Source organism: Haplochromis burtoni, unplaced genomic scaffold (genome assembly GCF_018398535.1).
Source record: "Haplochromis burtoni strain Fernald_Lab_line unplaced genomic scaffold, NCSU_Asbu1 Contig_880, whole genome shotgun sequence".
Lineage (NCBI taxonomy): Eukaryota > Metazoa > Chordata > Actinopteri > Cichliformes > Cichlidae > Haplochromis > Haplochromis burtoni.
The window spans coordinates 56,710-84,467 of record NW_024583241.1 but is presented as its reverse complement, the minus strand read 5'-3'; the positions used below and the strand labels follow the sequence as shown (position 1 = coordinate 84,467).

At 39.4% G+C, this 27,758-nt stretch overlaps 1 protein-coding gene across 1 annotated transcript in view; it reads left to right on the top strand.

The window, feature by feature from the left end:
* tgfb2 (transforming growth factor, beta 2) overlaps positions 1-27,658 on the top strand; it is a 49,372-nt gene extending 21,714 nt beyond the window's left edge. The window contains exons 2-7 of the mRNA XM_005950973.2: positions 8,861-9,024; positions 24,610-24,742; positions 24,833-24,943; positions 25,546-25,720; positions 26,968-27,121; positions 27,236-27,658. Coding sequence (XP_005951035.1) covers positions 8,861-9,024; positions 24,610-24,742; positions 24,833-24,943; positions 25,546-25,720; positions 26,968-27,121; positions 27,236-27,394 — 896 coding nt within the window. The 3' untranslated portion in view covers positions 27,395-27,658. The remainder of the gene's footprint in view (positions 1-8,860; positions 9,025-24,609; positions 24,743-24,832; positions 24,944-25,545; positions 25,721-26,967; positions 27,122-27,235) is intronic.
* The last annotated feature ends 100 nt before the right edge of the window (positions 27,659-27,758 follow it).

Here is a 27,758-nt window from a genome sequence, read left to right as displayed (position 1 = left end):
TTTTCAGTATTACAGTACACTACAGTACTTTAATCCATAGTTCCTGATTAATGAGGAGTTACTGAAGTACAAGCTTTTAAAAAAATGTTACTGTCTTTACAGATGTGGCAAGAGACTGAAAATCTACTGTTGTTTGCACATATTTAATATTCAGCTCTGCACAGGAGCTGAAGCAGAGAGCAGCCTGTTGCTTTTACAGTATTATACTTGTAATAAAAGTTTCTCTTGATTTCTTTAGTCAGGGTAAATTCATTCACCTGCACAGATTAGCTAAACGAACCTCAGTGCTCATTTTAGCTAGTGAGGTCTTAGGACCGAGCTAAGGACGGTAGTTACGGATTAGTTTACAAACACGTTTAACTTACCGAAAAAGTGCAGCGGGGCCTCGGGTCCTTCTGTCGGGTAGTCCAGTTTACTGAAGAACACCTCAGGCTGTCAGTTTAAAACAGTCGGTCATGTTTTCGTAATGTAAACGCTGGTCCTCCTCTCAGAGCCTACGCTCTATCTGCTATTCCCGAACAGATACGCAAGTTTCTCCGTGACTGTAGCTGCCAGTCAAAGCTGTTATGATGACCCCAATTTAACATCACCGCGGTAGGAATTAGAATCAAACTTATGTGAGAGGAGACCCCTTGGACATAAATCAGCGTGATGAGAACTATTGAAAACAAAAGAAAGAATCTTTGGAAAAAAAATTTCTGAGGAGAATTAATTTATTTTAGTCTGACCCCAATCCCATCGCTAACATGGAGGAGACGGGGTTTATGACCTATACTGCAGCCAGACACCAGGGGGCGATAGAGATGTTTTGGCTTCATTTTTGGGAGCTGTCGCGTCGTCCATCTTTTATACAGTCATTGGTGTTGAGCGCTGTCACTACCCGATCCGTACCAGAAACCCGATCGGTACCCCGCATGTGCGAAAGGTGTCTACTTCCGGTCGTAGCGTTTTACAATAGTTATGGGTCATGCACACACATGCACCGTTATACAAAGATGAAGAGGAAACTTTTTCTGGGTTGTTCCATTTCAGAAACTGAAAAAGGTTCATGTCCTCATATCCTTAAACTGTTAGCAGTCGGACGTACCGCCCACGGGACATTGGATGGTTTAGGGGACTAATAGGACTGCTAAGGGGTTAAAAACAAAAACTGTGTTTCATCTTATATTTTTTAATTGGTTGTCCCACAAGAGCGGTGGCAAGCCCCACAATCTAGTAAAGCAAGAGTAAACTCATAATTATCTTTTTACAACATGAAGTAATATTTTCTAAAATAATACTTTTTGATCCCTAGAGTAGAGTTACAGATACTAGGAGAATCAATGCCAAGGTTTGCCATTATGCCATGATGTTGTGACCCAACACCTTTTGGCTATTTTTCTTAAATACTAACCCACATGTATTTTCTAAATTATTACTATCAACTTTGTAGTTTTGCTTTCCCTACAGTATCCAATACTGACAGACCACAAAGTGAATTGTAATATTTGGTAAAACAAGCAACTTTCTACAAGTAATACAAATTGGCTAGTAGGCATAATGGAAATGTAAGGAATTACTAGCAGTGTGCTCCACATACTTTTTTGTACTACATTTTTGTTAAGTCATGGTCTAGCATGCAGGACGTGAATGCTATTGCTATTTGAACTGCTCAGCCACGGTGGCCAGCATTGCAAAACAGAAGGGAGAGAAAAGGGGAGATTGAGTGAGAGAGTTAAGAATACTACATTTTCCTCCAACAATGCATTGTTTACAGCAATGGCACCAGTCTGGTGTAAGATGATGGTTTTTGCAGAAGTGCTGGGGAAATGGGGGGGAAGATGTTTGATGCTCAGGCTGAGCCTGGGCTGGGGAGCATTTCTCATGCTACATGGGAGTTGGAGCTTTGTTTTTGGCTGTGTCTCAAGTATGGCCTAATTTATTGAGCCAATATTTGTCTGCCATGCTGTGATGTGTGTGTATACTGCCTTCTAGTAACTTGTTGCTATACAATACCAAACCCTTTTTCCTTTTAGTGTTTTTGCTGCACACTTTAATTTCTTGCTACAGGGCTCGCAAAATCGCTAGCCCGACGTCCCGGAGCTAGCGATATCTCCGGTCAGGCGACCAAAATCTGTCTCAGCCCCGCCCGTTGGGTTATCATATAGCCCGACGGACTATGTGACAGCTTTTCTTATGTTGGTATGGACATTTGTACAGTTAATGATGTAATAGAGGTGCATCAACAACTTTACATTGACAACCTACAACCGGTTCAGTTACAAGCAGCATGGGCTGTACAGGGGGATGCTTCCTTAATTGAAACAGAACGGGAGCAATTCAGGTCAAAAATAGGACAGATTTTGTGGGTTGCCAAACAAACGAGGCCAGATGATATGTTTGACATATACAGCCTGGCATCTAATATTAAAGATGCAACTGTGCAGTCCATTCATGATGTGAACAAAGTTATCCGTAAACTTAAGGCAGAGAAAGTGACTCTTAAGTTTCAGCACTTGGGTAACAGTGAGGATTTGGCATTGGTTGTTTTCAGTGTCGCATCATTTGGCAACCTTGCTGATGGCGGTACTCAAGCAGGGGCATTAATTGCCCTTATGGGTAAAGGAGGAAAGTTTTGTCCTCTCTTTTGACAGTCTAAAAAAATCAGGCGTGTGGTCAGAAGTACACTGGCAGGAGAAACTCTTGCCATGTCAGATGGAATAGACAGTGCAGTCTTCCAGGCAACACTTTTTTCTGAGCTTACAACTGATAACACTGGTCTGAATGCTCTTCTGTTGATCTGTGTGACTGACAATCATTCCTTGTTTGATGCACTCAAGTCCACTAAGCAGGTTACAGAGAAGAGACAGAGGCTAGAAATGAGCAGCAAAAAGAGCTCATACAAGCCAAGGAAATCAGACTGTTGGTCAGATTCCAAATCCCAACTTGCTGATTGTCTGACAAAAAAGGGAGTTTCACCTTTAACCCTCCTAAAAGCACTAGACGAAGGACTCTGGATACTGTGATCCTTTGTTTACTAAGTTTTCTTTGCATTAAAATGCACTATTGTTTATTTTGTGCAGTGATAGTATGCTTTAAGTAAAGTACATTGAAATGTTTTCTGAATGTTCAACAATGTTGACAATTTTTTTGTTTACATATATATTTATGCAAATGTTTTAAAGAGGTGTTTATATTTTTATTTTAAAAAAGAAAGAGGGAGATTGTTAACTTGTTATTTTCTGTTATATCGCGAGAGTACTGTTGCCCGCGAGGAGTTGTTGTTTTTGTGTACGTGGTGTATGATGGCGTAAAGAGTAAAGCGCTTGGAGTGAGACTACGACGTGTCTTTTGACTTTACAATCTGTATGTCAAATCATGGGCGAGATACTAACATGAAGTTTCTCTCTGCTACGTCTATTGGAGTTTGAATGTTAAAGCACTTAAGCATGGAAAAGAGTCCTTGTGTGAATGAGATAAGTATAAAGTAGGGCTGGGCCATATTATACCGTTCACGGTAATACCGGTATAATGTTAGGCAACGATAGGAAAATGAAATATCGCGATAGAATGGGAGTAAAACGCGCATGCGCAGTGCCTTTGTTTTCATACGCACATGGCCGATTGTTGAGTGAAACAGATGAACCAGAATTGGTTTGTAAAAATGGTGCAACTTCAGTGATGTGGAACTGGTTTGGTGTTTGTCCGTCAGATACACAACAAAGCACATTTTTTTGCAGAACATGCAAGCGGCCGTCGTTATTGTCGTATTTGTCGGACTAAGATGCTCTTAAATCTGGGAGTAATCTGGGTCCTAAACTCCGTATGCTTCAGGTCAAACAACACTGCAGCATCACTTAGAGTTAAAAACTGTCTAAATTCTTTCATCTTTAATAAAACGATCAGCATTGCTGCTTTACCAGGTGTAACTATAAAGTTTAACTTCCAGGCATCCATGAAAACAAAAGTTATTACATTTAACGGAGTTAGAAGTTAGCAGGAAGCTAGCGGAAGTTAGCTCGCTAGTTTCGCTAGTTACCTAAGCATGATATAGCATGTTCTGACTGAGAGATTTCTGAAAAAAATCAAACGTACAGCTCTGCTATCACTTCCAACATAAATGAAGACAGGAAACTAAACAGCAGTGACGTTTGTAGGGTTACTGAAGTTGGGCTAGCTGGTATATAATGATGTGCTACGTGATCGCTAGCGACACAGCTATGTTAGCATAACATAAACAGTGAAGCTGGAGGACGAACACTAACACTTTTCCACTTATAAAAGTTAACGTGAAGGTTCCTCATGGTTAGAGACAAATGCAATCGCATGGCAGGATGCTGTAAACGGACCAAACTTCAGTCAGGAGAACAACTGAGATAATCCATCCACAATACGAGGTTAGTCATTAATATACTGCAACAACATGGGAATAGAGCAGCTGCCAGAGAATTCAACATTAATGAATCAATGGTACAGAAGTGGAGGAAGCAAGAAGAATGAGTTTAATAAAGTTTGATTTATCTGACTGCTTTGTTTCGCTTAATGTGCCTTATAATCCCGTGCACCTTATGGTCCGAAAAATACGTACTGCACACTGCAGTTTAATGTTGCAAAGCACCTCTTTTTAACTTCAGTGGATATTATACATGGTTATGCTCAGGATATGTCAGCCCATTTCTACTGGAAATGCCTTTTGGTTAAACTTTCAGCAAGGAATTTGCATTTGCACTGTTACATTTTTATAAAGCTTTAATGTACATAAAAACCAGCTTCTTGTTTAAGTGAAAATAAATGGAAGGTTGTCTTTTTGCGCTAGTAATGTTGTGGAGTTGTATTTTGTCTCGCATCAATTATATCGTCAGTTATATCGTTATCGCAAATTTTCAAATATATATCGTGATAAATATTTTTGGCCATATCGCCCTGCTCTAGTATAAAGTACTTTGAGCGCTCAAGTAGAATAGAAAAGAGCTATATAAGAACCAGTGGAAAACCTAGTTCATGCGTTTATTACTTCTGGCCTGGACTATTGTATGTCACTATTATAAGGATGTCTTAAAAACATTTAATCCAAAATGTTGCAGCCAGAGTATATCTTTGGTTCCTCGTTTCAAGGACATTGAAGTGCCTCCCCAAGAGTGTAAACATTTATCCACTCTCTCTGTCAGAGTTTTTTGTTAACATGAATGTTCAAGATGTTCAATAAACATGTTAAGTGCATATATTTTCCCTTTTTTCTCGTCTGTTTGCTCATGCAAAATGAAATGTGATTAATATAGAATAAAAATGAATGATATTTAATCGTGATTAATCAAAATTAATCCACAGTAACCCTGTGATGAATCTGATTAAAGATTTTAACTGTTTGACAGCACTAATATATATTATATATTTGTGTGTACTTTTTTTTTTTAAGTTGTATTTCACAGGAGAGAACCTGTGCTAAAAGATTAAAGAAAACTATTCAAATTCTCTTTGAATTTAAGCATACATTCTTTGTGTTTATTCTGCATTTACATCCTTATATTGCATAAATGTCAGTTACAAGCTTAAATATAAAGTTAAAAAAATGTAACTGCAACCATGCTCTTGATCAAGTAATTGTGATTAATTACAGAAAATTGTGAGATTAATTAGTTGTTTTTTTTGATTTTTTCAAATCTATTGACAGCACTAGTTTTTAGAATTAATGAATCAATATCGCATTATTCAAACTAAAATCAATTTAAATCAGGAAATTCACTTTATAAAGCCAAGAGTTGGAACACCTCTAGGAATTAGTAGCACCAACTTTCAATAGATTAATATAAGATATGATGGGTCTTGATTATTCAAGACCTTGTATGCAAGGAGAAGGATTTTAAACTAATTCTGGATTTAACAGGGAGCTAATGAAGAAAAGCCAGGATAGGAGAAATATGCTTTCTCTAGTCTGTCAGTCTGTCTAGTCTGTCAGTATTCTTGCTGCTACATTTTGGATGAACCAAAGGCTTTTCAGGATATTTTTGTGGCAGCCTCATAATAATGAATTACAGTAGTCCAGCCTAGAAATAATAAATGTATAAACTAGTTTTTCAGCATCGCTGAGACAGGATGTTTCTAATTTTAGAGATATTGCAAAAATGGAAGAAAGTGTTCCTAGACATTTGTTTAATATGCACATTGTAGGAAAAAAAACAACTTCAAGATTCCTCATTGTTACTGGAGGTTAAAGTAATGCCAACCAAAGTAAGCATCTGGTTAGATGCCATACTCCTAAGAGATCTTTTATGCCTAAGTTTAATACAATAATCTCAGTTTTAACTGAATTCAGAAACAGAAGATTAGAGGTCATCAAGGTCGTTCCCACTAAACATGGGATGTGTCAGATAGATACGCGGATCATTTCTATATTGGGTCCGTTGCTCCATGACCAATTCTGGACATAAGTTTTCTAAACTAGGCCCACAATTTGGACATCCAACCATGACCCAACCTGGTTGTCAATATGATGTTCAATTTAAGATATGTCTGAAAAAATCTGATTTCCTGGCTGCTTGGGACGATCTGCGTGTTTGGGCGTGCTCTCTGCAATATCAAATGTGGAGCTACCCAGTGTGGTAGTTCCACACTGAGTAGCTTGTGAATAAGGTAGCAACCAAAAGAAAGAAACCACATGAAAATTGTTCTGCTGAGGAAATATGTTTTAATTTTGTACTGATCTCTGTGTAGAAATGTGACAAAAAACTGCAACATCTCAGTTAAGATTGGTTTCAATAAAATATGAGTATTACTATAGAGGAACAGAAAGGGACTTAAACATGCAAGGTGAGGACTCAGTGAAGAGTTACAGGGCAGGGTCGAATTTTTGGACTATGTTCAAAGCATTGCACCATCTGCCTGGGACTATTATGCACTAGTTCTGAAAACATTTCCCACTCTCATTCCCAATAAATAAAACACCTCAAATGTCACAAGCCCCATATACTCTTGGAACCAAAACTTTTGTAGGTTTAACACTAAACAGAAAAATAGTACATTTAACACTAATCTTCATAAATCATATTTATGTGATTTAAATACGCTTCCCCCCAAATTTTGTGCCATGAAAGGGACACTCCTTATGGAAAAAGCCCAGCCACAAAATATATCTGTCCATGCTTTTCAGCTACTCTTTACTGTTTTTCTATTCTCTATTCTATTCTATTCTCTTCTGAGTTGTACCAAGAATCTGGTCTTCTCTGATTCAATGCTTGTTTTTTCAAAGGGACCAACAGTATTGAGTGTCATACACAGTGAGGCTGCAGCACTGTTAACAAGATAGCTGACTTGTGTGGGAATTGTAGGTAGGTGTCCTCTACTGTAATCGTACATGAAATGCAAGTAAACAATAGGTTCATGACTTTCTTAGATGTGGTTACAGCAATTTTAATAACATTTCTCAAAAAGTAACATAGTCCACATATAAATACTAACATTTAAAAAAAATGGTAGGAGCAAAGAAGATTTGAAGAAGTACTATTAAATGTTTATTTTCTGTATGCCAGAAAGGTGTAATTAAAATAATGAATGGGTTTATTTATATTTGAGAGAAGTCAGTTGACTTTATTTATAAATTAAATGTTTTAATGAAGCTGCCCTTGTCAACATCTTTATCAATAGCCACACACTGTAATGACTGTAGTAGGCTTTGTGTTGGTTCACCTGATTTGAGGAAACTTGACACAACACAGGGTTGTTCAGCTTGGTGCAACACCATTTCTTTTTAGTTCTTTTTGTATTTCCCTTTGCATTTTCAGCTGGTTATTTGCTTACTATACTATTGTTCTCAAAGACAGGGGGAGGCATAATTAAGCAACTGGCCACAGCTGCAATAACCAGCCTCACTTCATTTACGTGTGAATTATATTTCTGCATCAGATCTACGTCATAACTTAAGCCATAACTGGGAGTCCCATTTTAACCCTTCGCCACAAGCTTCTACGTAGCCTGGTGTGCAACTCTTGAGAAATGTAACTACATGTCGGTTTGATGCATACCACAACAATTGGAATGTAACGTTGCAGTATAGGGATTAAAAGGCGATTCTGGTTACCATCTAAGTTTGGATGTAGATTTCCTGAGAAGTCTAAATCAAGCATTTAGGCCAGGGAGCCATCTGGCCTAGCCTACTGCTACCCCTAGTGCCACAAGTGGGAGAAAAAAAATCTGTGGCCGATTTTCTCTAACCAGTCTAGAGGGAAGACCCGCCCCAAAGTCAGCATCAACCTAGCATCACCACTGAGTGCAGCACAGACACTACATGTCCCTATCTGTTGTGAGCGCACCACTAAGCATTGTCCCACCAAGTTATCCTGCCTAATCCATTAATCTTGAAAGATTAGGGGTGGACAAGGTGATACCTCTTGTTAGTAAGAGCAAAGGAACCTGCCATAGCACCCACTATTCCCTTGGCCACTGGTATGCCTTGGCTGTGTCTTTGATTAATACAATGGAAGACTGCCCCTCCCTTTCTGCTTGTGTTTAGAAGATAATGACAAAGTATGTGTAATTTGTGGGCGCAGTTGTAAATGGTACATGCACTAACATTCATACAGCACTTTTCTTGTCTGGTAACCACTGAAAGCACCACTTACAACACTTTATCAGATGCAAACTAACACTAATTGGTGGTGACAATTTTGTAATGTCTTGCTGAAGAACTCCTCAAGCAGTCTTGACTAGTAGGGGATTGGACCATTGAACTTCAGTCCCACAACCCTCTCAGGCTGTGATGTCTTTCCTTAATTGTAGTTTCATTTTAGTAGTTGGAATTGACTGCCTCAGTCCAAAGCAAGCGTTCCATTAGCAGTCATAAAGTATCCAATCCTTATTCACACAATTCCTTTACATTTTTTTGCAGATGTTATTTCTCCCACACTCTTCAGCCCTTACTTCCGGCGGCTGACTTTTGATGTGTCCTCTATGGAGAAGAATGCCTCCAACTTGGTGAAGGCAGAGCTCAGGATCTTCCGTCTTCAAAACCCTGGGGCCCGAGTGTCTGAGCAACGAATTGAGCTCTATCAGGTACAAACACTTTTGTCTGGAGTAACATTCATTACGCCATATTTCCTAAATATGAGTTGCTTTGTGTTTTATAAAGACTAGGAAGGATTGCTTAATATAATTTTAAAATGCAAAGATTTTTTACATTGCAAAAAAATATATTCTGATTTTTGTAGGTTCTTTTTCATAAACTTTGAAGATTCTTAATGATTAGTATAATGAGATTATCAGAATGGGAGCCCTGTGGAATTGTATAACTAACTTTTGTGTGTGGAAGGCTCATCATTTAAATTTTAAAAATTAATTAATCCAATAAATATGACTCAAATCACTGTAGTATAGTTTTCATTCTCAGTTGTTCCAGTGCAATTCAATTTTGCGATTACTGGTGTCAAAAGCAACAATGATCCAGCAGGACATGCATAGAAACAGTCCATTGTCTGGCGCCATTAGGAGATTGTTAGTAACTGACTGGACATCCGTTTTTGTGCTAACTGAAACTTTTCAAACAATTGATTCCTTTCACAGACACAGGGATTTTAAAGGACTTTATCAGTAAAAGGAATGTTGGTTGTCGGTCTAAAGCACTCAATTACACTCAACAAAAATATAAACGCAACTTCTGTTTTTGCTGCAATTTTTCATGAGCAGAACTTAAAGATCTGAAACATTTTCGACATACACAAAGGACCCATTACTATCAAATATTGTTCAGAAATCTGTCTAAATCCGTGTAAGTGAGAACTTCTCGTTTGCCGAAATAATCCATCCCACCTCACAGATGTGGCATGTCAAGGTGCTGATTAGCAAGCATGAATATGGCACAGGTGTGCCTTAGACTGCCGCAAATCAAAGGCCACTCTGAAATATGCAGTTTGATCACACAGCACAATGCTACAGATGTCGCAGCTTTTGAGGGAGTGTGCAATTGGCATGCTGACTGCAGGAATGTCTACCAGAACTGTTGTTTGTGAAATGAATGTTCATTTCTCTGCCATAAGCCATCTTCAAAGGCGTTTCAGAGAATTTGGCAGTACATCCAACCGGCCTCACAATCGCAGACCACATGTAACCACACCAGCCCAGGACCTCCACATCCAGCATGATCACGTCAACGTTGTGGATTGAGTGGCCCATGATGGCGGTGGGGTTATGGACAATGAACACAAGTGCATTTTATTGTTGGCATTTTGAATGCACAGAGATACCTTGTTGAGATCCTGAGGACCATTGTTGTGCCATTTATCCATGATCAAAACCTCATGTTACAGCATGATAATGCACAGCCCCATATTGCAAGGATCTGTACACAATTCCTTGGAAGCTGAAAACATCCCAGTTCTTTCATGGCCAGCATACTCACCAGACTGTTTGGGACGCTCAGCTCAGCATGACAGCATGACAGCGTGTTCCAGTTCCTGCCAATATTCAGCAACTTTGCACAAGTATTGAAGAGGAGTTCACCAACATTGCACAGCCCACAATCAACAACCTGATCAACTCTATGCCCACTGCACACCATTTTCCTTACTGTGTGAGGCACCATTGTGAGAGAAATGGTGGCCACACCAGATACTGACTGGTTTTGCGACATCTGTAGCATTGTGCTGTGTTATCAAACTGCATATTTCAGAGTGACCTAAGGCGCACCTGTGCAATGTTCATGCTACCTAATCAGCACCTTGACATGCCACACCTGTAAGGTGGGATGGCGCCCCGGTGGCGCCAGTGTCTGGCAGCCTCGCCTCTGTCAGTGTGCCCCAGGGTAGCTGTGGCTACAATGTAGCTTGCCATCGTGAATGTGTGAATGACTGAATGTAGTGTGAAGCGCTTTGGGGTCCTTAGGGACTAGAAAAGCGCTATACAAATGCAGGCCATTTACCATTTAAAGATGAAAGAATTTAGACAGTTTTTAACTCTCAGTGATGCCGCAGTGACTTTGGGACCTAGAGCGGACAGAGTTTTGAACCCAGATTACTCAAGGCTCCTGACTACAGTAGCTGTAATGCCTCAACAATCCATCAAGCGGTGCGGCTTCATGGCTTACCAAAGTCATACTAAAGCATTTTTGACAGATTTTTGCGCCGTGTACCACATAAAATTGGTTCGATGTCCGTAAGCACAACCAGAATTCATACATAAGGCGCACCGCAATATAAGGCGCACTGTGGATTTTTAAGAAAATTAAAGGATTTTAAGTCCGCCTTAGTGCGGAAAATACTGTAAATATTGAATTGTTTTAGACATGCTAAATAAATGTTGATGATTTCGATCAAGTGACAGTTAAAGCTAGTTTAGTGAGGGAGTCAATAGGACAAAGGTGGTAAATAGATTCGGTCATATATAGCATTTATCTACTGTCATAGATCTTACGGTTGCCTCTTGTTGTTGTACTAGATGAAAGAATGAAAATGTTTATTAATCATGAATAATATATAGGTTTTTTATCATAAAGACATCCATGCTAGGTAACATTTTTCTAAATTAGTGGAAGACCAATTTCTTTTTAGCTTCTTTCACATTTACTGTTGTCTCTTATAAGGTGTATATTAACAGTCAAGAGCAAATTATATAATCTTTAAAAGTTTGTAAAAAAAATCACATCATGAAAACTTCGCCAAGTATTTTTTCTCTGTTTACTTTTTGTATTGTTAGTCTGTAAGGTTTCTCACTCAAGTCTTAACAGGAGACCAGAGCAAAAAACTAAACTGTGGCTTATAGACACTCAAAACCCTGTACGCATTTCCTGACATTGTCTCTTACAGTATCTGCAGGTATCTGAAAATGTCTCTCCCTGGTAACTTGTATATCCCTTGTAACTGATTGAAAGAGGCAAAGATACCCTCCCAGTACAGATTACTGATTGTGCAAAACTGATTGTGCACCTGTTTCCAAAGTCTAAATGTATTTTCTAGAAAAGATGGATTGCCTACAGTGGGTGTGATAGAAGATAAAGACTTCAAATTAAAGTGTAGTTTAGTAGCCGTCATACATCGACTTATCAATGGGCAGGGAAGACAGCAGTAAAGCTCCTATACAATAAGGCTGAGAAGCTCCAGCTGCAACCACGTGAGGGGACTGCTGTTGTCAGCTAAGCAGAATGTCATGAATTTTATATGCGAAGCCCAGTAATAGAACAGGAAATTTGGAAGCACTAACCCTCACTCTATTTTAGACTTGAAAAGATGTTTCCTAGCAAATTCTATGTGTTTTATTGCCCCACGAAAAAGGTGAGATGAGTGAATTCAGGTTTTTAAAAAATGATTTAGGAAGGAACATGGGGAGATTTTATAATAAGTACAACCACTTGGGCAAAATTATCATCTTTATTGCATAAACTCTACCAATGAGTAATATAGGGAGCATGTTCCAGAACTGTATACTTGACTGAAGCTCAGATATTAAAGGAGAGAAGTTAGGTTTTAATAGAGAGGAACAGCTGAGTACCCAGATAAGTGAGCTTCTCATAAACTCTGTCTATACCATGCTGGATGGGAGGTTTTGTAGCCAAGATGGGTTACTCACATGTATAGGGATTAGTTTACTTTTATTCAGATTCATCCTATATCCAGAGAAGGACCCAAATAACTTAATTTTGACAAATACAGCAGGAATAGTCTTTTCTGGCTGGGTGATGTATAATAACACATTATCCATGTAGAGTGAGATTTTATTAGTAGTTGTGTCAATATTATAACCAAAAACGTTGTAATTGGATCTTTACATATGCTTTCAGCAAGGGGGCTCTATTACTAAGGCAAATATCAATGGAGGGAAGGGGTCTCCCTTAGCACTAAAACCTTAGAAAAGTGCTTGTGTGAATGGGTGTAATTGAGTGAATGAACGAGTTGTATAAAGTGCTTTGAGTGCTCAGAGTAGAAAAGCGCTACATAAGAACCATTCCATTTACCATTTACAGAGTAAACCAGAGCCAATTACTCTGTCTTATCACCTTCACTGATGCATCCAACATCCAACTGCAGAGTCTGCAGAAAACTCCTGAAGATGGCAGGTCACTGTGCAGCTGCTGAAGTCTTATGGTGTAGAGGATGAAGAGAAAAGGGGAGTGGATGGTCCCTTGTGTTGAACATGCACATATTTTGGTCTTACTGTCAGGTATTCAAACAATCCAGGACACAAGGGGCATCCAGCTGCATCACTGTCAGCTTATCACCCAAGAGGGTCGGCCTGACGGTATTGAATGCAGGCCTGTAATCCTGAGGGCGACTTAATTAATGCTTCAATCTTAAATATGGTCAACATAACTCAATTAATGGGCTATGTACCAAAGGCATTTAAGCTGGTAGTAATTAAACCACCAATATACAGTACCAGGCCAATCTCCAACCTTCCTTTTATCTAAACAATTCTTAAATGAGTAGTTGTAAAACAGATGCCTGATGATCTGCAGAAGGAGGGTTTATTTAAAGAGTTTCAGAGCTCATGAAAGTACAGAAACACCTTTAATGAAATTTACAAAGAGATGTTCATATGACTTCTAACAGTGGACTCATCTTTGTGCTTGTCCTACAAGACCTTAGTGCAGCATTTGATACCGCTGACCATAATATTTTATTATAACAATTAGAGCATGCTGTAGGATTTAACAGTAATGTTCTGCAGTGGTTTCTTCATACACTAAGGTTAATTATGGAGTTCCACAGGGTTCTGTGTTTGCACTAATTCTGTTTACATTATAGGTGCTTCAGTTAGGCAGTATCAAAAACATAGCATTTTCACTGCTATGCAGATGATGCCCACCATATATATTCATGCTGCCAAATTACACACATGTACAGCCTGATGCAGGGGTGTCAAACGTACAGCATGTGGGCCAAAACCAGCCTGCTGGATGAATTTTGAAATATAAAAACAAAAAATCATAAAAGACAGGAACTCAGAATTTGTAACAAAATGCCATTCCTAAATCGTCCACACGGATGTTAGTCAGAAGAGAGGGGAGCACTGTGTTAGTCAAAGGGGAGGAGCGCAATGTTTTAACTAGAAAAATTTGTATACCCTGCGAAAATGCTGTGTGGATGCCTCAACGCTGAAGATGTCTGCTGAAAAAGAGGTGAATCAGCATAATTTCTACTGAAAAGAGGTTTTTGCTGAAAACAGCTGAAAAAACTGGAATTTGTGCTGAAAATGGGTGAAGAAGCTAAAATCTGTGTTGAAAAGAGTTAAAAAAGTTCAACTGTGAACTGAAAGTATTGTTGCCACAAGCGGGATTTGAACCCGGGCCTCCTGCCCAACACACACCAAAAAAAACAACCGAGAGAGCACAGACTTTACGCCCGTGGGTCCACCTCCCCTGCAGCGGCACTGCAGACCACGCCCTGCCACACACATCAAACACGTAAAATAAATATTTATGAACTTTTGCATTTACTTTTTATTTTTTGTTATTTTTACACAGTGTTCTGAATGATTAACAATGGTCTACAGCCAATCTTGTGTATTATTATACAAACTTTGGTTGTAAGATTCAGATAACTATTTAATAAAAGGTAAATATTTTATATGAGAGCAAGAAAGAAAAGTATATCTTTGTGTCCCCCTTTCCCTGTTAATGCCCTACCTGGTCCCCTGGCAAAAGCTTTGCTAGATCCGCCCCTGCACAGTTACCAGCTGTCAGCTACACAAAAAAAGGAGCTTGGTGTTATTTGTCTCTCAGAAACAGTTCATAACTTCCCTTCAACTCATTCATGTCACCTAAAAGGTAAACCTGTTTCTCCATCATCAGTTCAGCTCTGATGATTCAGTAAGGACATCTCCTGGTTTCGACCAGCCCTTTTACAGCTGTGGCTCCAGCAAACATCAGCTGATACTAGAAATTAAAATCAAATGAATTCTAACAACAGCTGATCAAGCTTAAACGTGCTGCTGTTGTTTAGCGCAATAAACAAACGAGAGAAAAGCCGATCATTGATCAGTTTCATGATTGAAGTTTCAACAGGCGAGAGAATAACAGGGGAGGCTGTCATAAAGTTCAACATCAGTAACTTAGCGCGCACACAGCTGTATAGAAACTCCATCATGCTAGCAGTAAGTGATTGTAAAAAGTCAGCACAACGAAAATAAACTACACCTAAACTCGGTTTATATCTGACCCAAATAGAGTGCAGTTCATAAGTTCTTACCTGAAATTCAGTTAACCTGACGCTCCGACCAGCAGCCGCCTGCTTCTCCTGCCTTCGGTTTCCCTTATCCACGATTGAGCTCCGTGTTAGCCACCACCGGTCAATTGGCGGCCGCCTTGCCGCCTCGCATGTGTCTTTCCCCGCATGCCCTTTCTGTCATACACCAGTGGCTAGCTGCCCTCTCTTGTAGCTCCGCGTTAGCCACCACCAAGCAACTCAGTTAATTTTTCCACATCGACCAGCATCTGGACAACCACCTTTCACTGTTTATACCATTACTAAAATGAATAAAGGAATCATCGGCCCATATATACGGAGACACAGACTATTTGTGAGCGATCAGGGGGTGAAACGAGTGTAAGCCGCCTCACTGAAAGCCAAGCCTGGGTGCTTTCGAGCGAAGCGGCGCTAGCCGGCTAGTAGCAACATTGTGAGAGAACTGTTGCTAATATGGGAAGTCTTGATAAAACGAGCAGATATTTGAAGTTTACAAAATTACATTCTCGCCTGAAAATATCTTAAATGTTTATTTTGTGACCTAGAAACACGAATAAGAGGAATATAAAAACGAGGTGGCAGCCGCCATTGTTTCACTCGGTAGAGGCGTGCTATGAATTGTGGGATATGGAGTTTTCCACCAAGCATACACCCTTTCGCTTACCGTAACTATTCAATGGTTCGCGCAACCTTAAAAATGCCAATGGCTCCTGAAAGCAGCGACGCCGTGCGCGCCGTTGATATTGTCGTCACTACGGTAATCCAAATAAGGGTAGACAGGCCGTACTACTCCCGACATACCACTAGAGAGAGCCAGCACACCACAAATGAAGTTTGAAATCTGTTTCTATGGGGCCAAAAGTTGAATCTTTCCCATTGGGCCTAGAAATGGGCCAAATTTGCACTAAAATCGAAATATTTAAAAAACTATAAAAGTCATAAACATCAAAAGTCATAGGATACTAGTCCAGATCCAGCCGCACAAAATGATATAACATATGTAACCCTTGTCTCAAAACTGTGGGTCAGATAAGCGCGGGAAAATTTGAACTGAAATATTAATATTTAAAAAACTATAAAAGTCATAAACACCAAAAGTCATAGCACACCATTCCAGATCCAGCCGCACAAAATGATATAACATATGTGAACCTTGTCTCAAAACTGTGGGGCGAGTTACGCGGCGAAATTTAGGCGGAAGATGGAGAATAATAGTAAGAACTAGAAAAATTTGCATTTCCTGCGAAAATGCTGTGTGGATGCCTTAACGCTGAAGATGTCTGCTGAAAAAAGCTGAAAAAGTTGCAAAAAGTTGTATGGCGGTGAAGAAACTGAAAATTCTGCTGAAAACAGGTGAAGAAGCAGAAAATTTTTGCTGAAAAGTGGTGAAAAGAAAATGTTGCCCTGAGCAGGATTCGAACCTGGCCCACTAGTGTAAGTGTGCCTCTTGGCATAGGCACACTTAATAAAGTATAAAGAGAAACAGGAACTCAATAGTGTGGATGTCTTTGAGGCATCCACACAATTAGAGTAAAAGAAGCAGCAAGTCTGCCACTGTGAACAGCAGATGGTAGCAACACGACTTCTGCAAATTTGGTGTAGGCTACCTTATTCCCTACTCACCTTGACACCCTCGTTAGCCAAAATGTTTTTGTCAAAAAGGAGAAAAGTGGATAATGGGGTGTAGGGTTTTCCAAGAGAAATACACGGTTCCTATTTATTCATACAGACCTGTGTGCTTGGAGTGTAATCAACAAGTGTGTCTGTGCCTAAGGAATATAATATTTATATAATATATTCACTATAAGACTCATCATGGTGGAAAATACAACATCTTTCGAGGACAACTGAGGAGAGAAGAAAAATGAATTGCTGGGGGGTCAATTATTACCCGGAGCCGAGAGGTCAGTGAAGCAGCAGTAAAAGCCACCTATGTAATTGTTAATGAAATAGCATTAACATCAAAGCCGTATTCCGACGGTGAGTTTGTTAAAAGATGCATGACCAAAGCTGCAGAACTCGTGTCCTGAGAAGAGACAAGCATTTGCCAACATTAGCCAACAGCTGTAGGATCTTGCATTTCTGGTGGATATTACAGAGCACTTGAATATTCTGAAAAAAATGTTCCAAGGCTGCAAAAAAGTTGTCACACAGTTTTGACAGCATACGTGCATTCAAATTGAAGCTGACTTGTGGGAGACACAGCTGTCAAGTGGTGACCCTGCACAATTCCCTTGCCTAAGAAAGGTATGTGCAACAGGCATTAATGGTGACATTAAACAGGATAAAGACAAGATTGCAGGATTGCTGTGTGAGTTTAAGAAACGGTTTCAGATTTTTGATGAACTCGAGACAGAATTTGCAGTTTTTCGCTTACCCTTCACACTCAAAGCTTCTGATGTGCCTGTCGAAATCCAAACGTTGATTTGCAATGTAATTTAAAGGACAAGTTTGCCTCAATAGGTTTGGACACATTTTATCAATTTCTTTTGCCAGGGTACCCAAAATTAACAGCCCTGGCTGCAAAAATGTTGTGCATGTTTGGGACAACCACCTTTGTGAAGAAGTTTTCTCAGTAATGAACATCAATAAAACAAAATTGCACTCAAGCCTCACACATAAGCATCTAGATGACATTCTAAGATTGACTGCTAGTCAAGACATGACACCTGATATTGATGCACATGTGCAAACTAAAAGATGCCAAGTTTCAGAAGCAAAAATAAAGTAGCCCAGAAATGACTAACTCCTTTAAAATGTTGCTTCAGACACAGATTAAACTTAAAGAAAACAGTTCTGTGAAAATGAATTTTTGCTGTAGTTAAAAAATATTAAATTTAATGTAAGTCAACAGCTTCACTGCGAAAGAGTTTGGTTTGGTGGACTCCTATTGTTCATCCAATGCCATGAATTTTAAAGTACAATACTACATTTTCCATTTCCCAATGTTTTTGTCTTATAGTTATGTTTGTACTTGTGCAAACACTTACTTTAAGAAATCAGAGGTTGTTATATGTTTTCATATGTTTTGTAAAAGGATATTTGATTAAACATGGAGGTTCTTTAATGTACTTCTACTTCTTTGCAGGAAAAAAAACATGGACTTATTATTATTTATAGGTAATTATGTTATAATTGTACTGCTCCGGCCCACTTGACATCTAATTACGCTCTATGTGGCCCCTGAACCAAAATTCGTTTTTTTTTTTTTGTTTGTTTGTTTTCCGCCTGTCCTGTTTGGTTGTTTTGCCATCAGAATTATTGTCTAAAGGCAAAGAAAGATGCCCAAACCAAAATGAGTTTGACACCTCTGGCTTAAAGACTTAGAGACCCTCATATCCTCTAATTTTCTGCTTCTAAATTCAAATAAAACTTAGGGTTAGTGTTGTATTGTCTACTTCTTGTCCACTGATCTATAATCTATCTATAATTTAATATCATCTGCAAGAGATGTCCTTAAAGGTTGATAAAACATGCCCAAGGGGGAGCAAATATAATAAGAACAACAGAGGCCCCCAAACAGAACCTTGGGTTATACCAAAATGGACTGGATAAAGGGGAGATCTGTACTTTAAAAGTAGCTACAGAAAGGGATCTGTCATATAGGTATGAAGAGAACCACTCCAATGCAGTTCCTGATACCCCAATCAAGCACCTCAGCCTGTTAAGCAGAATATGATGGTCAACTGTATCAAAAGCTGACGTAAGGTCCAACATGAGCAACATAGAACAGTTACTCTTGTCACTCTGCATCAAAATGTAATTTCATACTTTTAGAAGTGCTGTTTCAGTTGAATGTGACCTAAGAAAACCTGACTAAAAGTAGTCAGAGCAGCAGTTCAATGGTTGACCGCAACCTTCTCTAATACCTTAGCAGAAAATGGAAGCTTGGAGCTGGGTCTATAACTGCCAATGAGAGAACGATCCAAGTTGTCTTTTTTTCAAAAGTGGGTGCATGACAGCATTGAAATAAGTAGATAACTTACCACAGGCCAGGACACATTTAGAATATTGAGCAAACTGGAACAAATCCACTGCAAGACATTTTTGAACAAAGATGTACAGTGGGGCAAAAAAGTATTTAGTCAGCCACCGATTGTGCAAGTTCCCCCACCTAAAATGAAGACAAAGGTCAGTAATTTGCACCAGAGGTACACTTCAACTGTGAGAGACAGAATGTGAAAAAAAAAATCCATGAATCCACATGGTAGGATTTGTAAAGAATTTATTCGTAAATCAGGGTGGAAAATAAGTATTTGGTCAATAACAAAAATACAACTCAATACTTTGTAACATAACCTTTGTTGGCAATAACAGAGGTCAAACGTTTACTATAGGTCTTTACCAGGTTTGCACACACAGTAGCTGGTATTTTGGCCCATTCCTCCATGCAGATCTTCTCGAGAGCAGTGATGTTTTGGGGCTGTCGCCGAGCAACACGGACTTTCAACTCCCGCCACAGATTTTCTATGGGGTTGAGGTCTGGAGACTGGCTAGGCCACTCCAGGACTTTCAAATGCTTCTTACGGAGCCACTCCTTTGTTGCCCGGGCGGTGTGTTTTGGATCATTGTCATGTTGGAAGACCCAGCCTCGTTTCATCTTCAAAGTTCTCACTGATGGAAGGAGGTTTTGGCTCAAAATCTCACGATACATGGCCCCATTCATTCTGTCCTTAACACGGATCAGTCGTCCTGTCCCCTTGGCAGAAAAACAGCCCCATAGCATGATGTTTCCACCCCCATGCTTCACAGTAGGTATGGTGTTCTTGGGATGCAACTCAGTATTCTTCTCCTCCAAACACGAGTTGAGTTAAAAAAAGTTCTACTTTGGTTTCATCTGACCACATGACATTCTCCCAATCCTCTGCTGTATCATCCATGTGCTCTCTGGCAAACTTCAGACGGGCCTGGACATGCACTGGCTTCAGCAGCGGAACACGTCTGGCACTGCGGGATTTGATTCCCTGCCGTTGTAGTGTGTTACTGATGGTGACCTTTGTTACTTTGGTCCCAGCTCTCTGCAGGTCATTCACCAGGTCCCCCCGTGTGGTTCTGGGATCTTTGCTCACCGTTCTCATGATCATTTTGACCCCAGGGATGAGATCTTGCGTGGAGCCCCAGATTCGAGGGAGATTATCAGTGGTCTTGTATGTCTTCCATTTTCTGATGATTGCTCCCACAGTTGATTTTTTCACACCAAGCTGCTTGCCTATTGTAGATTCACTCTTCCCAGTCTGGTGCAGGTCTACAATACTTTTCCTGGTGTCCTTCGAAAGCTCTTTGGTCTTGGCCATGGCGGAGTTTGGAGTCTGACTGTTTGAGGCTGTGGACAGGTGTCTTTTATACAGATGATGAGTTCAAACAGGTGCCATTCATACAGGTAACGAGTGGGGGACAGAAAAGCTTCTTACAGAAGACGTTACAGGTCTGTGAGAGCCAGAGATTTTCCTTGTTTGAGGTGACCAAATACTTATTTTCCACCCTAATTTACGAATAAATTCTTTACAAATCCTACCATGTGGATTCATGGATTTTTTTTTCACATTCTGTCTCTCACAGTTGAAGTGTACCTCTGGTGCAAATTACTGACCTCTGTCATCATTTTAGGTGGGGAACTTGCACAATCGGTGGCTGACTAAATACTTTTTTGCCCCACTGTAGGTGAAACATCCAGGGAGCAAGAAGAGTCTTTCATCGTACCAATAAGCTTCACTAGACCAAGATAACAGGCTGACTGGTGTGGGAACCATCAACACAGATGCTGAGGAAGAGATTATTTCTTACATTTTTGACCTTGTCAACAAAAAAGGAAAGAAAACACTGACACTCCTTATTTGACAATATAGGAGCAGTAAGTGTAGCAGGAGTAATGATGCCACTAATAATGCTGAATAACAACTTATTCAACTTATTCAACATGTATCGAGGAGTGGCCCTAAGGGTACATCAACATTCACCATCTTACAATGCTGTGAATGCAGCCAAGTATAATAGGAATATATGTAAATTAATTTCTCTATAGACTTTCAATTTTTCTGCAGGAACACTTTAAACAGCGTATATAATCATGGACCTATGGTGAGGACTGTAAAGCTGTTAATTAAGGCTGGCTGATAAAAGAGCCCCTCTCTTATCCCCTTTAGTAAAGGGGACCTTACTGCGGACCGAAGCAGCCAGCTTTATTTTTTACAATTATTATAGATGTTTTAAGGCTGTAAACCCCTCACTACACACTTTCTACACTTTTCTCAGACAGGCACGGACATTTTCACACTTTTCTCTCTTGCTTAAACACTCTCAAAGTTCAAACCTTCATAGAAAAATAAGTCCAGTATTAAAGAATGAAACCAAAGGCACCCGCAGGTGCCGTTGACGGTGCAAAGCGTTTTGTTGACATTGTTGTGTTCGTTGGGGAGAAAACTTACAAACATACGGTACAGCACTTCAGAGTCACACTGTTAGCGATCGAAGATTTATGTAAATTTGACAAACTGAACCCATTCTGTACTGTACAGGAGACACAGCACGAGATTAACTGACAATGGTCTACAGCCAATCAGGACCAGAGATGGGCAGTAACGCAATACAAGTAACACGTTACTGTAATCTGATTACTTCTTTCAAGTAACGAGTAAAGTAAGGGATTACAAAAATGGTAATTAGATTACTGTTACTTTCCCATAACTAAAACCGTGATTTTTTTTTGCGAGAGTGTCTCATGACAACGTAAGTGAGTGCGACGTTCGTGGCAACAGCTGTGTGCAGATGAACAATGGATAATATATATGAGTGCGGAAGAGAGTATGAGCGTTTAAAGCATGGAAGTACTGACCTTACTTTGAGTCTGATTCCGTAAAAAGAAAAACATTAGCGTCCGCTGTTTACTGTGTGGGGCAAACATCTGCCTGCTATACAGGTGAAAATAGAGCAACAGGACCGCTGAGTCTTTGATTTTATTTATTTTCTGCTGGGTTTCACTTGAATTTATTTGAAAGACTCAGTGTAAACCCAAAAAATTTTTTTATTTTATGTGCTGGAATGTGCAGAAAATAGGTCTAAATGTTAAACAAATTTCTTCCAGTCAGAGAATGTTGCATATAATTAAATTTTTGCTTGATGCATAAAGTTAAAAGATTAAAACTAATAAAACCAAGCTTTAAAAAGAGACTTTTCCATTTGATTACATTTCATATGATGATTTATGCAGAAAAAGTAGAATTGGGCTGAAAGATGTATTGCTTTATTATCTATTCAGGTTGTAAATCGTGTTTTTAAAAAATAACTGAGTAACTAGGTAATTAATTACTTTTGAAAATAAGTAATCAGTAAAGTAATGGGATTACTTTTTTGGGAAGTAATCAGTAATTAGTTACTGATTACTTTTTTCAAGTAACTTGACCAACACTGATCAGGACACAGAACACAATGTGCTGTGAAAAAAAAAGAAAAGAAAAAAAAGCATGCAAAATTGCACAAAAAAATCTGTGAAATAACAAAGCTGCAAAAGTTGAAATGCATTATAGCGAGGGACCACTGTAGTGGGTTCTCTTCAGTGGCTGCCCGTTAAATCCAGAATTGAGTTTAAAATCCTTCTCTTCACGTTCAAGTTTTTGAATAATCAGGGCCCATTTCATCTTTAGGAATTCATAATACCATATCTAGTCATTTCAGAGAGTGAATTATACTCAACAGAGCACTTTACTGTCAGACTGCTGGCTTACTTGTGGTTTCTGGGATAATTAAAAATTGAATAGGAGGCAGAGCCTTCAACTTTCAGTCCTCTGTAAGGTGGAACCAGCAGACACCCTCTGTTTTTTTTCAAGATTAGATTTAAAACCTTCCTTTTTTCAAGGATATAGTTAGCACTGGATCAGGTTACCTTGAATCCTCTCTTAATTATGTTGCTATAGGCCTTGGCTGCTTATTTATCCTGTATTAATAATTACAAATGAATCAAAATTGCTAAACAGTAAATCAAATTTGTTTAATAATTACATGCATTCAGGACTCAAAATAATGGCTGAAAACCTGTGTAGAAATTATATTAACATGACATCAAAATGGATAGTTTTATCTGACATAAAATGAAGTGATAATTCAGGTTGACATAATGTTTTTAAACCATAACTTTTAATTAGGGCCCGAGCACTAAAAGTGCGAAGGTTTGATATGCCCATTGTCAGGAATACGCAGAGCAATACCTAGTGGGAACAGGAAATGTCATGTCTTTCACTTTGATATACTGATTTTCACAGGTTCATGATGGCCACCTCAAAAGCGGTGAATATTAACATCCGTCCCTCATGATGCTTCAGTGAGAAAATTGTGAGTTTAAACTGAACGGCGCACCCTGGTGGCATGGCGGTTCACCGTGAAAGATGAAGTAGCTTTTGAGGGGCTTAGAAAGTTTAAAAAGTCTTGAAATTTTGCCCACACCTCTAATGCCATGAAGGCTTTCTTGTTATGTGATCATTTCCATGGAATATTGCAAAATGGCTCCACAGTGCCCTCTATAAAATTTTAAAACATCAACCTCTGCTCTGTTTCATCTACGAGTCTGAAACCTGGGAAGCTTATGGAAGGATATCAAGATTTACAAAAAAGTATCTTGGAGCAATATCCCAAATCCAACAGGAAGTCAGCCATTTTAACATTAATGTGTAATTTTGGCGACATTTTCCCTTCTTTTCAGGTCTCGTACTTTGACAAACTCCTCCCAGGGATTTCATCAGATTGACTTGATCTCCAGTGCAGGGAATCTAAAGAGCTTTGTGATGTTAAATTGCAAAGCTTTTTACGTTCAAGGAAATGGGGTGGTCACAACGGCATGGGGAGTTTCAATCACTTGCCAAAAAGCAGTAATCTGCTGTCACTAAGAAACACAATGTCCAACCTCTCCCAAACTTCATAGGCATGAGTCGAGAGTCAAGCTCGGAAATATTTGATATGCCATTCGTCAGTAATGGTTAGAGCACCACCTAGTGGGACGACTATACTCATCATTGAATGAGATGAAATTTTAGCTGGTGGTTCTACGCATGAATTCCATCAATGCTACATCAGATCGGACATGATGGGTGTAGGTGTTGGACATGGCTCGATGTGCCAGGGTGCGAGGGCCCACTTAACGCTGCTTGCAGCTTTAATTTTAACTATTTATGTCTTGAGGGTGTCTAATTCTAACAACCCTTAGCCCCACAGATGCCATCTGCAAACCTTTATAGATATACATAGGTCTAAAAAGACCTTTATAGGTAATTTTAGAAACCATTTACTAATATTTTTTGTAAATTGTTGGCCATGACTACAAGGCTACAAAATAATTTTATTTTAATTTTGGCACAGTTTTAGTATTAATACAGGTATTTTATCCATCTTTTTATCTACAGTGTAAATTAGTACTATTGAACATTCAACATTTAATTAATCAGAACTTTGACCTCACATTCCTTTAATTTGTCAACAGATTTTAGGATATAAAGATGTGACATCCCCAACACAGCGGTATATTGACAGCAAGGTAATACGAACACAAACAGAGGGGGAGTGGTTATCCTTTGATGTTACAGAGGCAGTTAGTGAATGGCTAAACCACAGAGGTGAGTACATTCTGTCCCATCAGTATTGCCTTTTCCCAATTGTTTATGCTTTGTGTTAAATAACTTCTCATTACTTTTGTTTTTCCATAGACCGAAACAGTGGATTCAAGATCAGCCTGCACTGCCCATGCTGCACTTTTGTACCATCAAATAACTACATCATTCCTAATAAGAGTGAGGAGCTGGAGGCACGATTTGCAGGTTATTTGAAAAATGTTGCCTCAAGGCACTTTTATGTTGTAAGGTAGAGACCCTATAATAATAGTTCACACTAGAAAGCTGTTGTGGTTTGGCACCCCAGTACAGCTTAGAATTAATCACCATCTACAACCCAGTCAGACCTCTCACATCATCAGGTTTAGATTTTTTAAATGATCCCAGAATCCGATCTCAGTCTGCTGAGGGTTATTTCAGTTACTGTTGTCCTATTCTTTGGAACAAGCTGCCTGCTGACGTGAGATCAATTACATCTGTGCGTACATTCAATAACAGATTCAAAATCTTTTTATTCACACACATTAATTAATAGGTGTTGTCATTTTCTTTTGTGCTATTTAGCCATTTTCACTGTGTCAAGGCATTGCAAATCTATGCAGGTTTTGTGTTCTGTGTTAAGTAGAGTACATGCAGTCATTATTTCTGTCTGACCCCCTCTCCCTTTAACAGAAATTTCACCTTTCTGTAAGCACTGAAGCTATGCTGATAATTTTACTCTGAATACTTTGATAATGTTTTTTTTGTAATGAACTTTTCTGTCATTACCAGCCCTTGCGGTGCTGCTTATTAATCTCTTATGTTTTCAGGTATCGACGACAACCTAATCCGTGGTCGTGACCTAAAGGTTTTTAGGAAGTGGCAGCACAGTGTTCGGGGTCCACATCTTCTCCTCATGTTGCTACCTTCATACCGCCTGGAGTCCCAGTCCCAACATAAGAACCATCGATCCAAGAGAGCTCTTGATGCTGCCTACTGCTCCAAGTACTTGTCTGAAAACCAAATTGCCAAATGCAAAGCAATAACAATGTCCCTATCTGTTGTGGAGATTTTCAGAAATGAGTCATCAAGTAAAAAGGGGCCAAGCAACACTAATAGCACTAGGCACTGCACAGAATTGGTTGTCATTAGGTACAAAGATATAGAATAACTGTTAACACTCTGACTTCTTGGCTAGAGCCCATAGTGATGTTAAAGGTGAGTGCGTGTTTTAACCCACAGCCCATCAACCACAGCCTAAACTTCAACAAGTAACAAAAGGCACTGATCATGTTCATGTTTCTAAAGTAGAATCACCGTGGTGATTGGTTTAAGTCTCTTTGTGCTGGTTTTCATCTTTGCTTTGAGTTCATAAGTGTAAAAGGAAAAATATTATGTGTACCCTCATTAGGATAGGGTTTTGTGTTGATGTGTTGGATTGTACTCAGGTTTATATTGTTAACTGGTAATTATGTGACAATGCATTAATGTAACTATAGTGTAACAAATGAGTTTCATTGTTACTTTTGAGTGATGACCCCTACGCAAGCTATTTTGTTCTTACCACTGTGCAATACGTCATAATGCCATGCAGTCCCTATTTTAAATAAGGAAACATCTTTACCTCCAGGTGAAGGGGGAAAAGTAGCAACAGTGTTGTAAGAAAAAAAGTCTGTACCAGTTCAAGTCCAACTGAAGAAACTGGAACAATTTTGTTAAACGAAGAAGCCAGGAAGAGCACAGCTTTCCAAAGTTTTTTCCAACAGAATGCTGACAATTTGAAAACAAACAAATAAAACAAGGTTCTGGATATAGCTTTCCTTTTCTTCGTGAACTACGCTTGATGTACCCTTTCCTGGTGAATTAAAATGAAAAACTGTGCATTGGTTCAGTTCCCACAGTCCCTCTCTCTGGACAGCCAATGGGGCATACATACTAAGGCACTGATGCTTGGCAGCACGCAGAGAGTGTCAACAAGTTGACCACTAACTGGTATTGCAAACTGCTTTCAAAACAGGCTGAAAGCAGAAGTGAAAGGCAACACCCTGGACAACTTGTTGGCTGATCTGTTTAACTTTGTATATTTATCTTTTCTGGTTCAGTGGTTGCCCACAATAAGTAAAGAATCTAATCTGAGCGCATCTTCACCTATCTTCATCTCTCCATCTGTGACTTTTTATAGACTGCACACACTAGTGACAAGAGGATTCCCACAGCTCTGTTATTCACTTTTCCACTTTATGTCTTTACAGAAATGTTCAGGATAACTGCTGCTTACGATCGCTCTACATTGATTTTAAGAGGGACCTGGGCTGGAGGTGGATCCATGAGCCCAAAGGCTATGAGGCCAACTTTTGTGCAGGGGCCTGTCCATATCTGTGGAGTGCGGACACCCAGCATTCCAAGGTACTGAATGAGGAAGTTTGAAAGGCTACACAGTAAACGTAAACATGAATGCAGTCGCACTGCACTGTAAATCAGATTTTATTTTATGATATGGTTCTAATATGTATATTCCAGGTGTTAGGTCTGTATAACACCATCAACCCTGCAGCATCGGCATCCCCCTGCTGTGTCTCCCAAGACCTGGAGCCTCTCACTATCCTGTACTACATCGGCAAGACCCCCAAAATAGAACAGCTCTCAAATATGAAGGTCAAGTCCTGCAAGTGCAGCTAGAGGTCCTTAGAAAATACATACTCTTCTTTCATCCAGAGTGGAGTGAGTTAACGTACCGTCAAAGTGCCGCTGCACTCATTTACTAGCAATCCTACAGCAGTCGTTTTACACAGGCATGGCCAGGAATGGTGTATTAGAGAATAAAAGGAACAAGTCAATGTGAGTTCAATGCATATTCAACATACAGGACCAGAGCAGTTATACAGTGGGGCAAAAAAGTATTTAGTCAGCCACCGATTGTGCAAGTTCCCCCACCTAAAATGATGACAGAGTAATTTGCACCAGAGGTACACTTCAACTGTGAGAGACAGAATGTGAAAAAAAAATCCATGAATCCACATGGTAGGATTTGTAAAGAATTTAT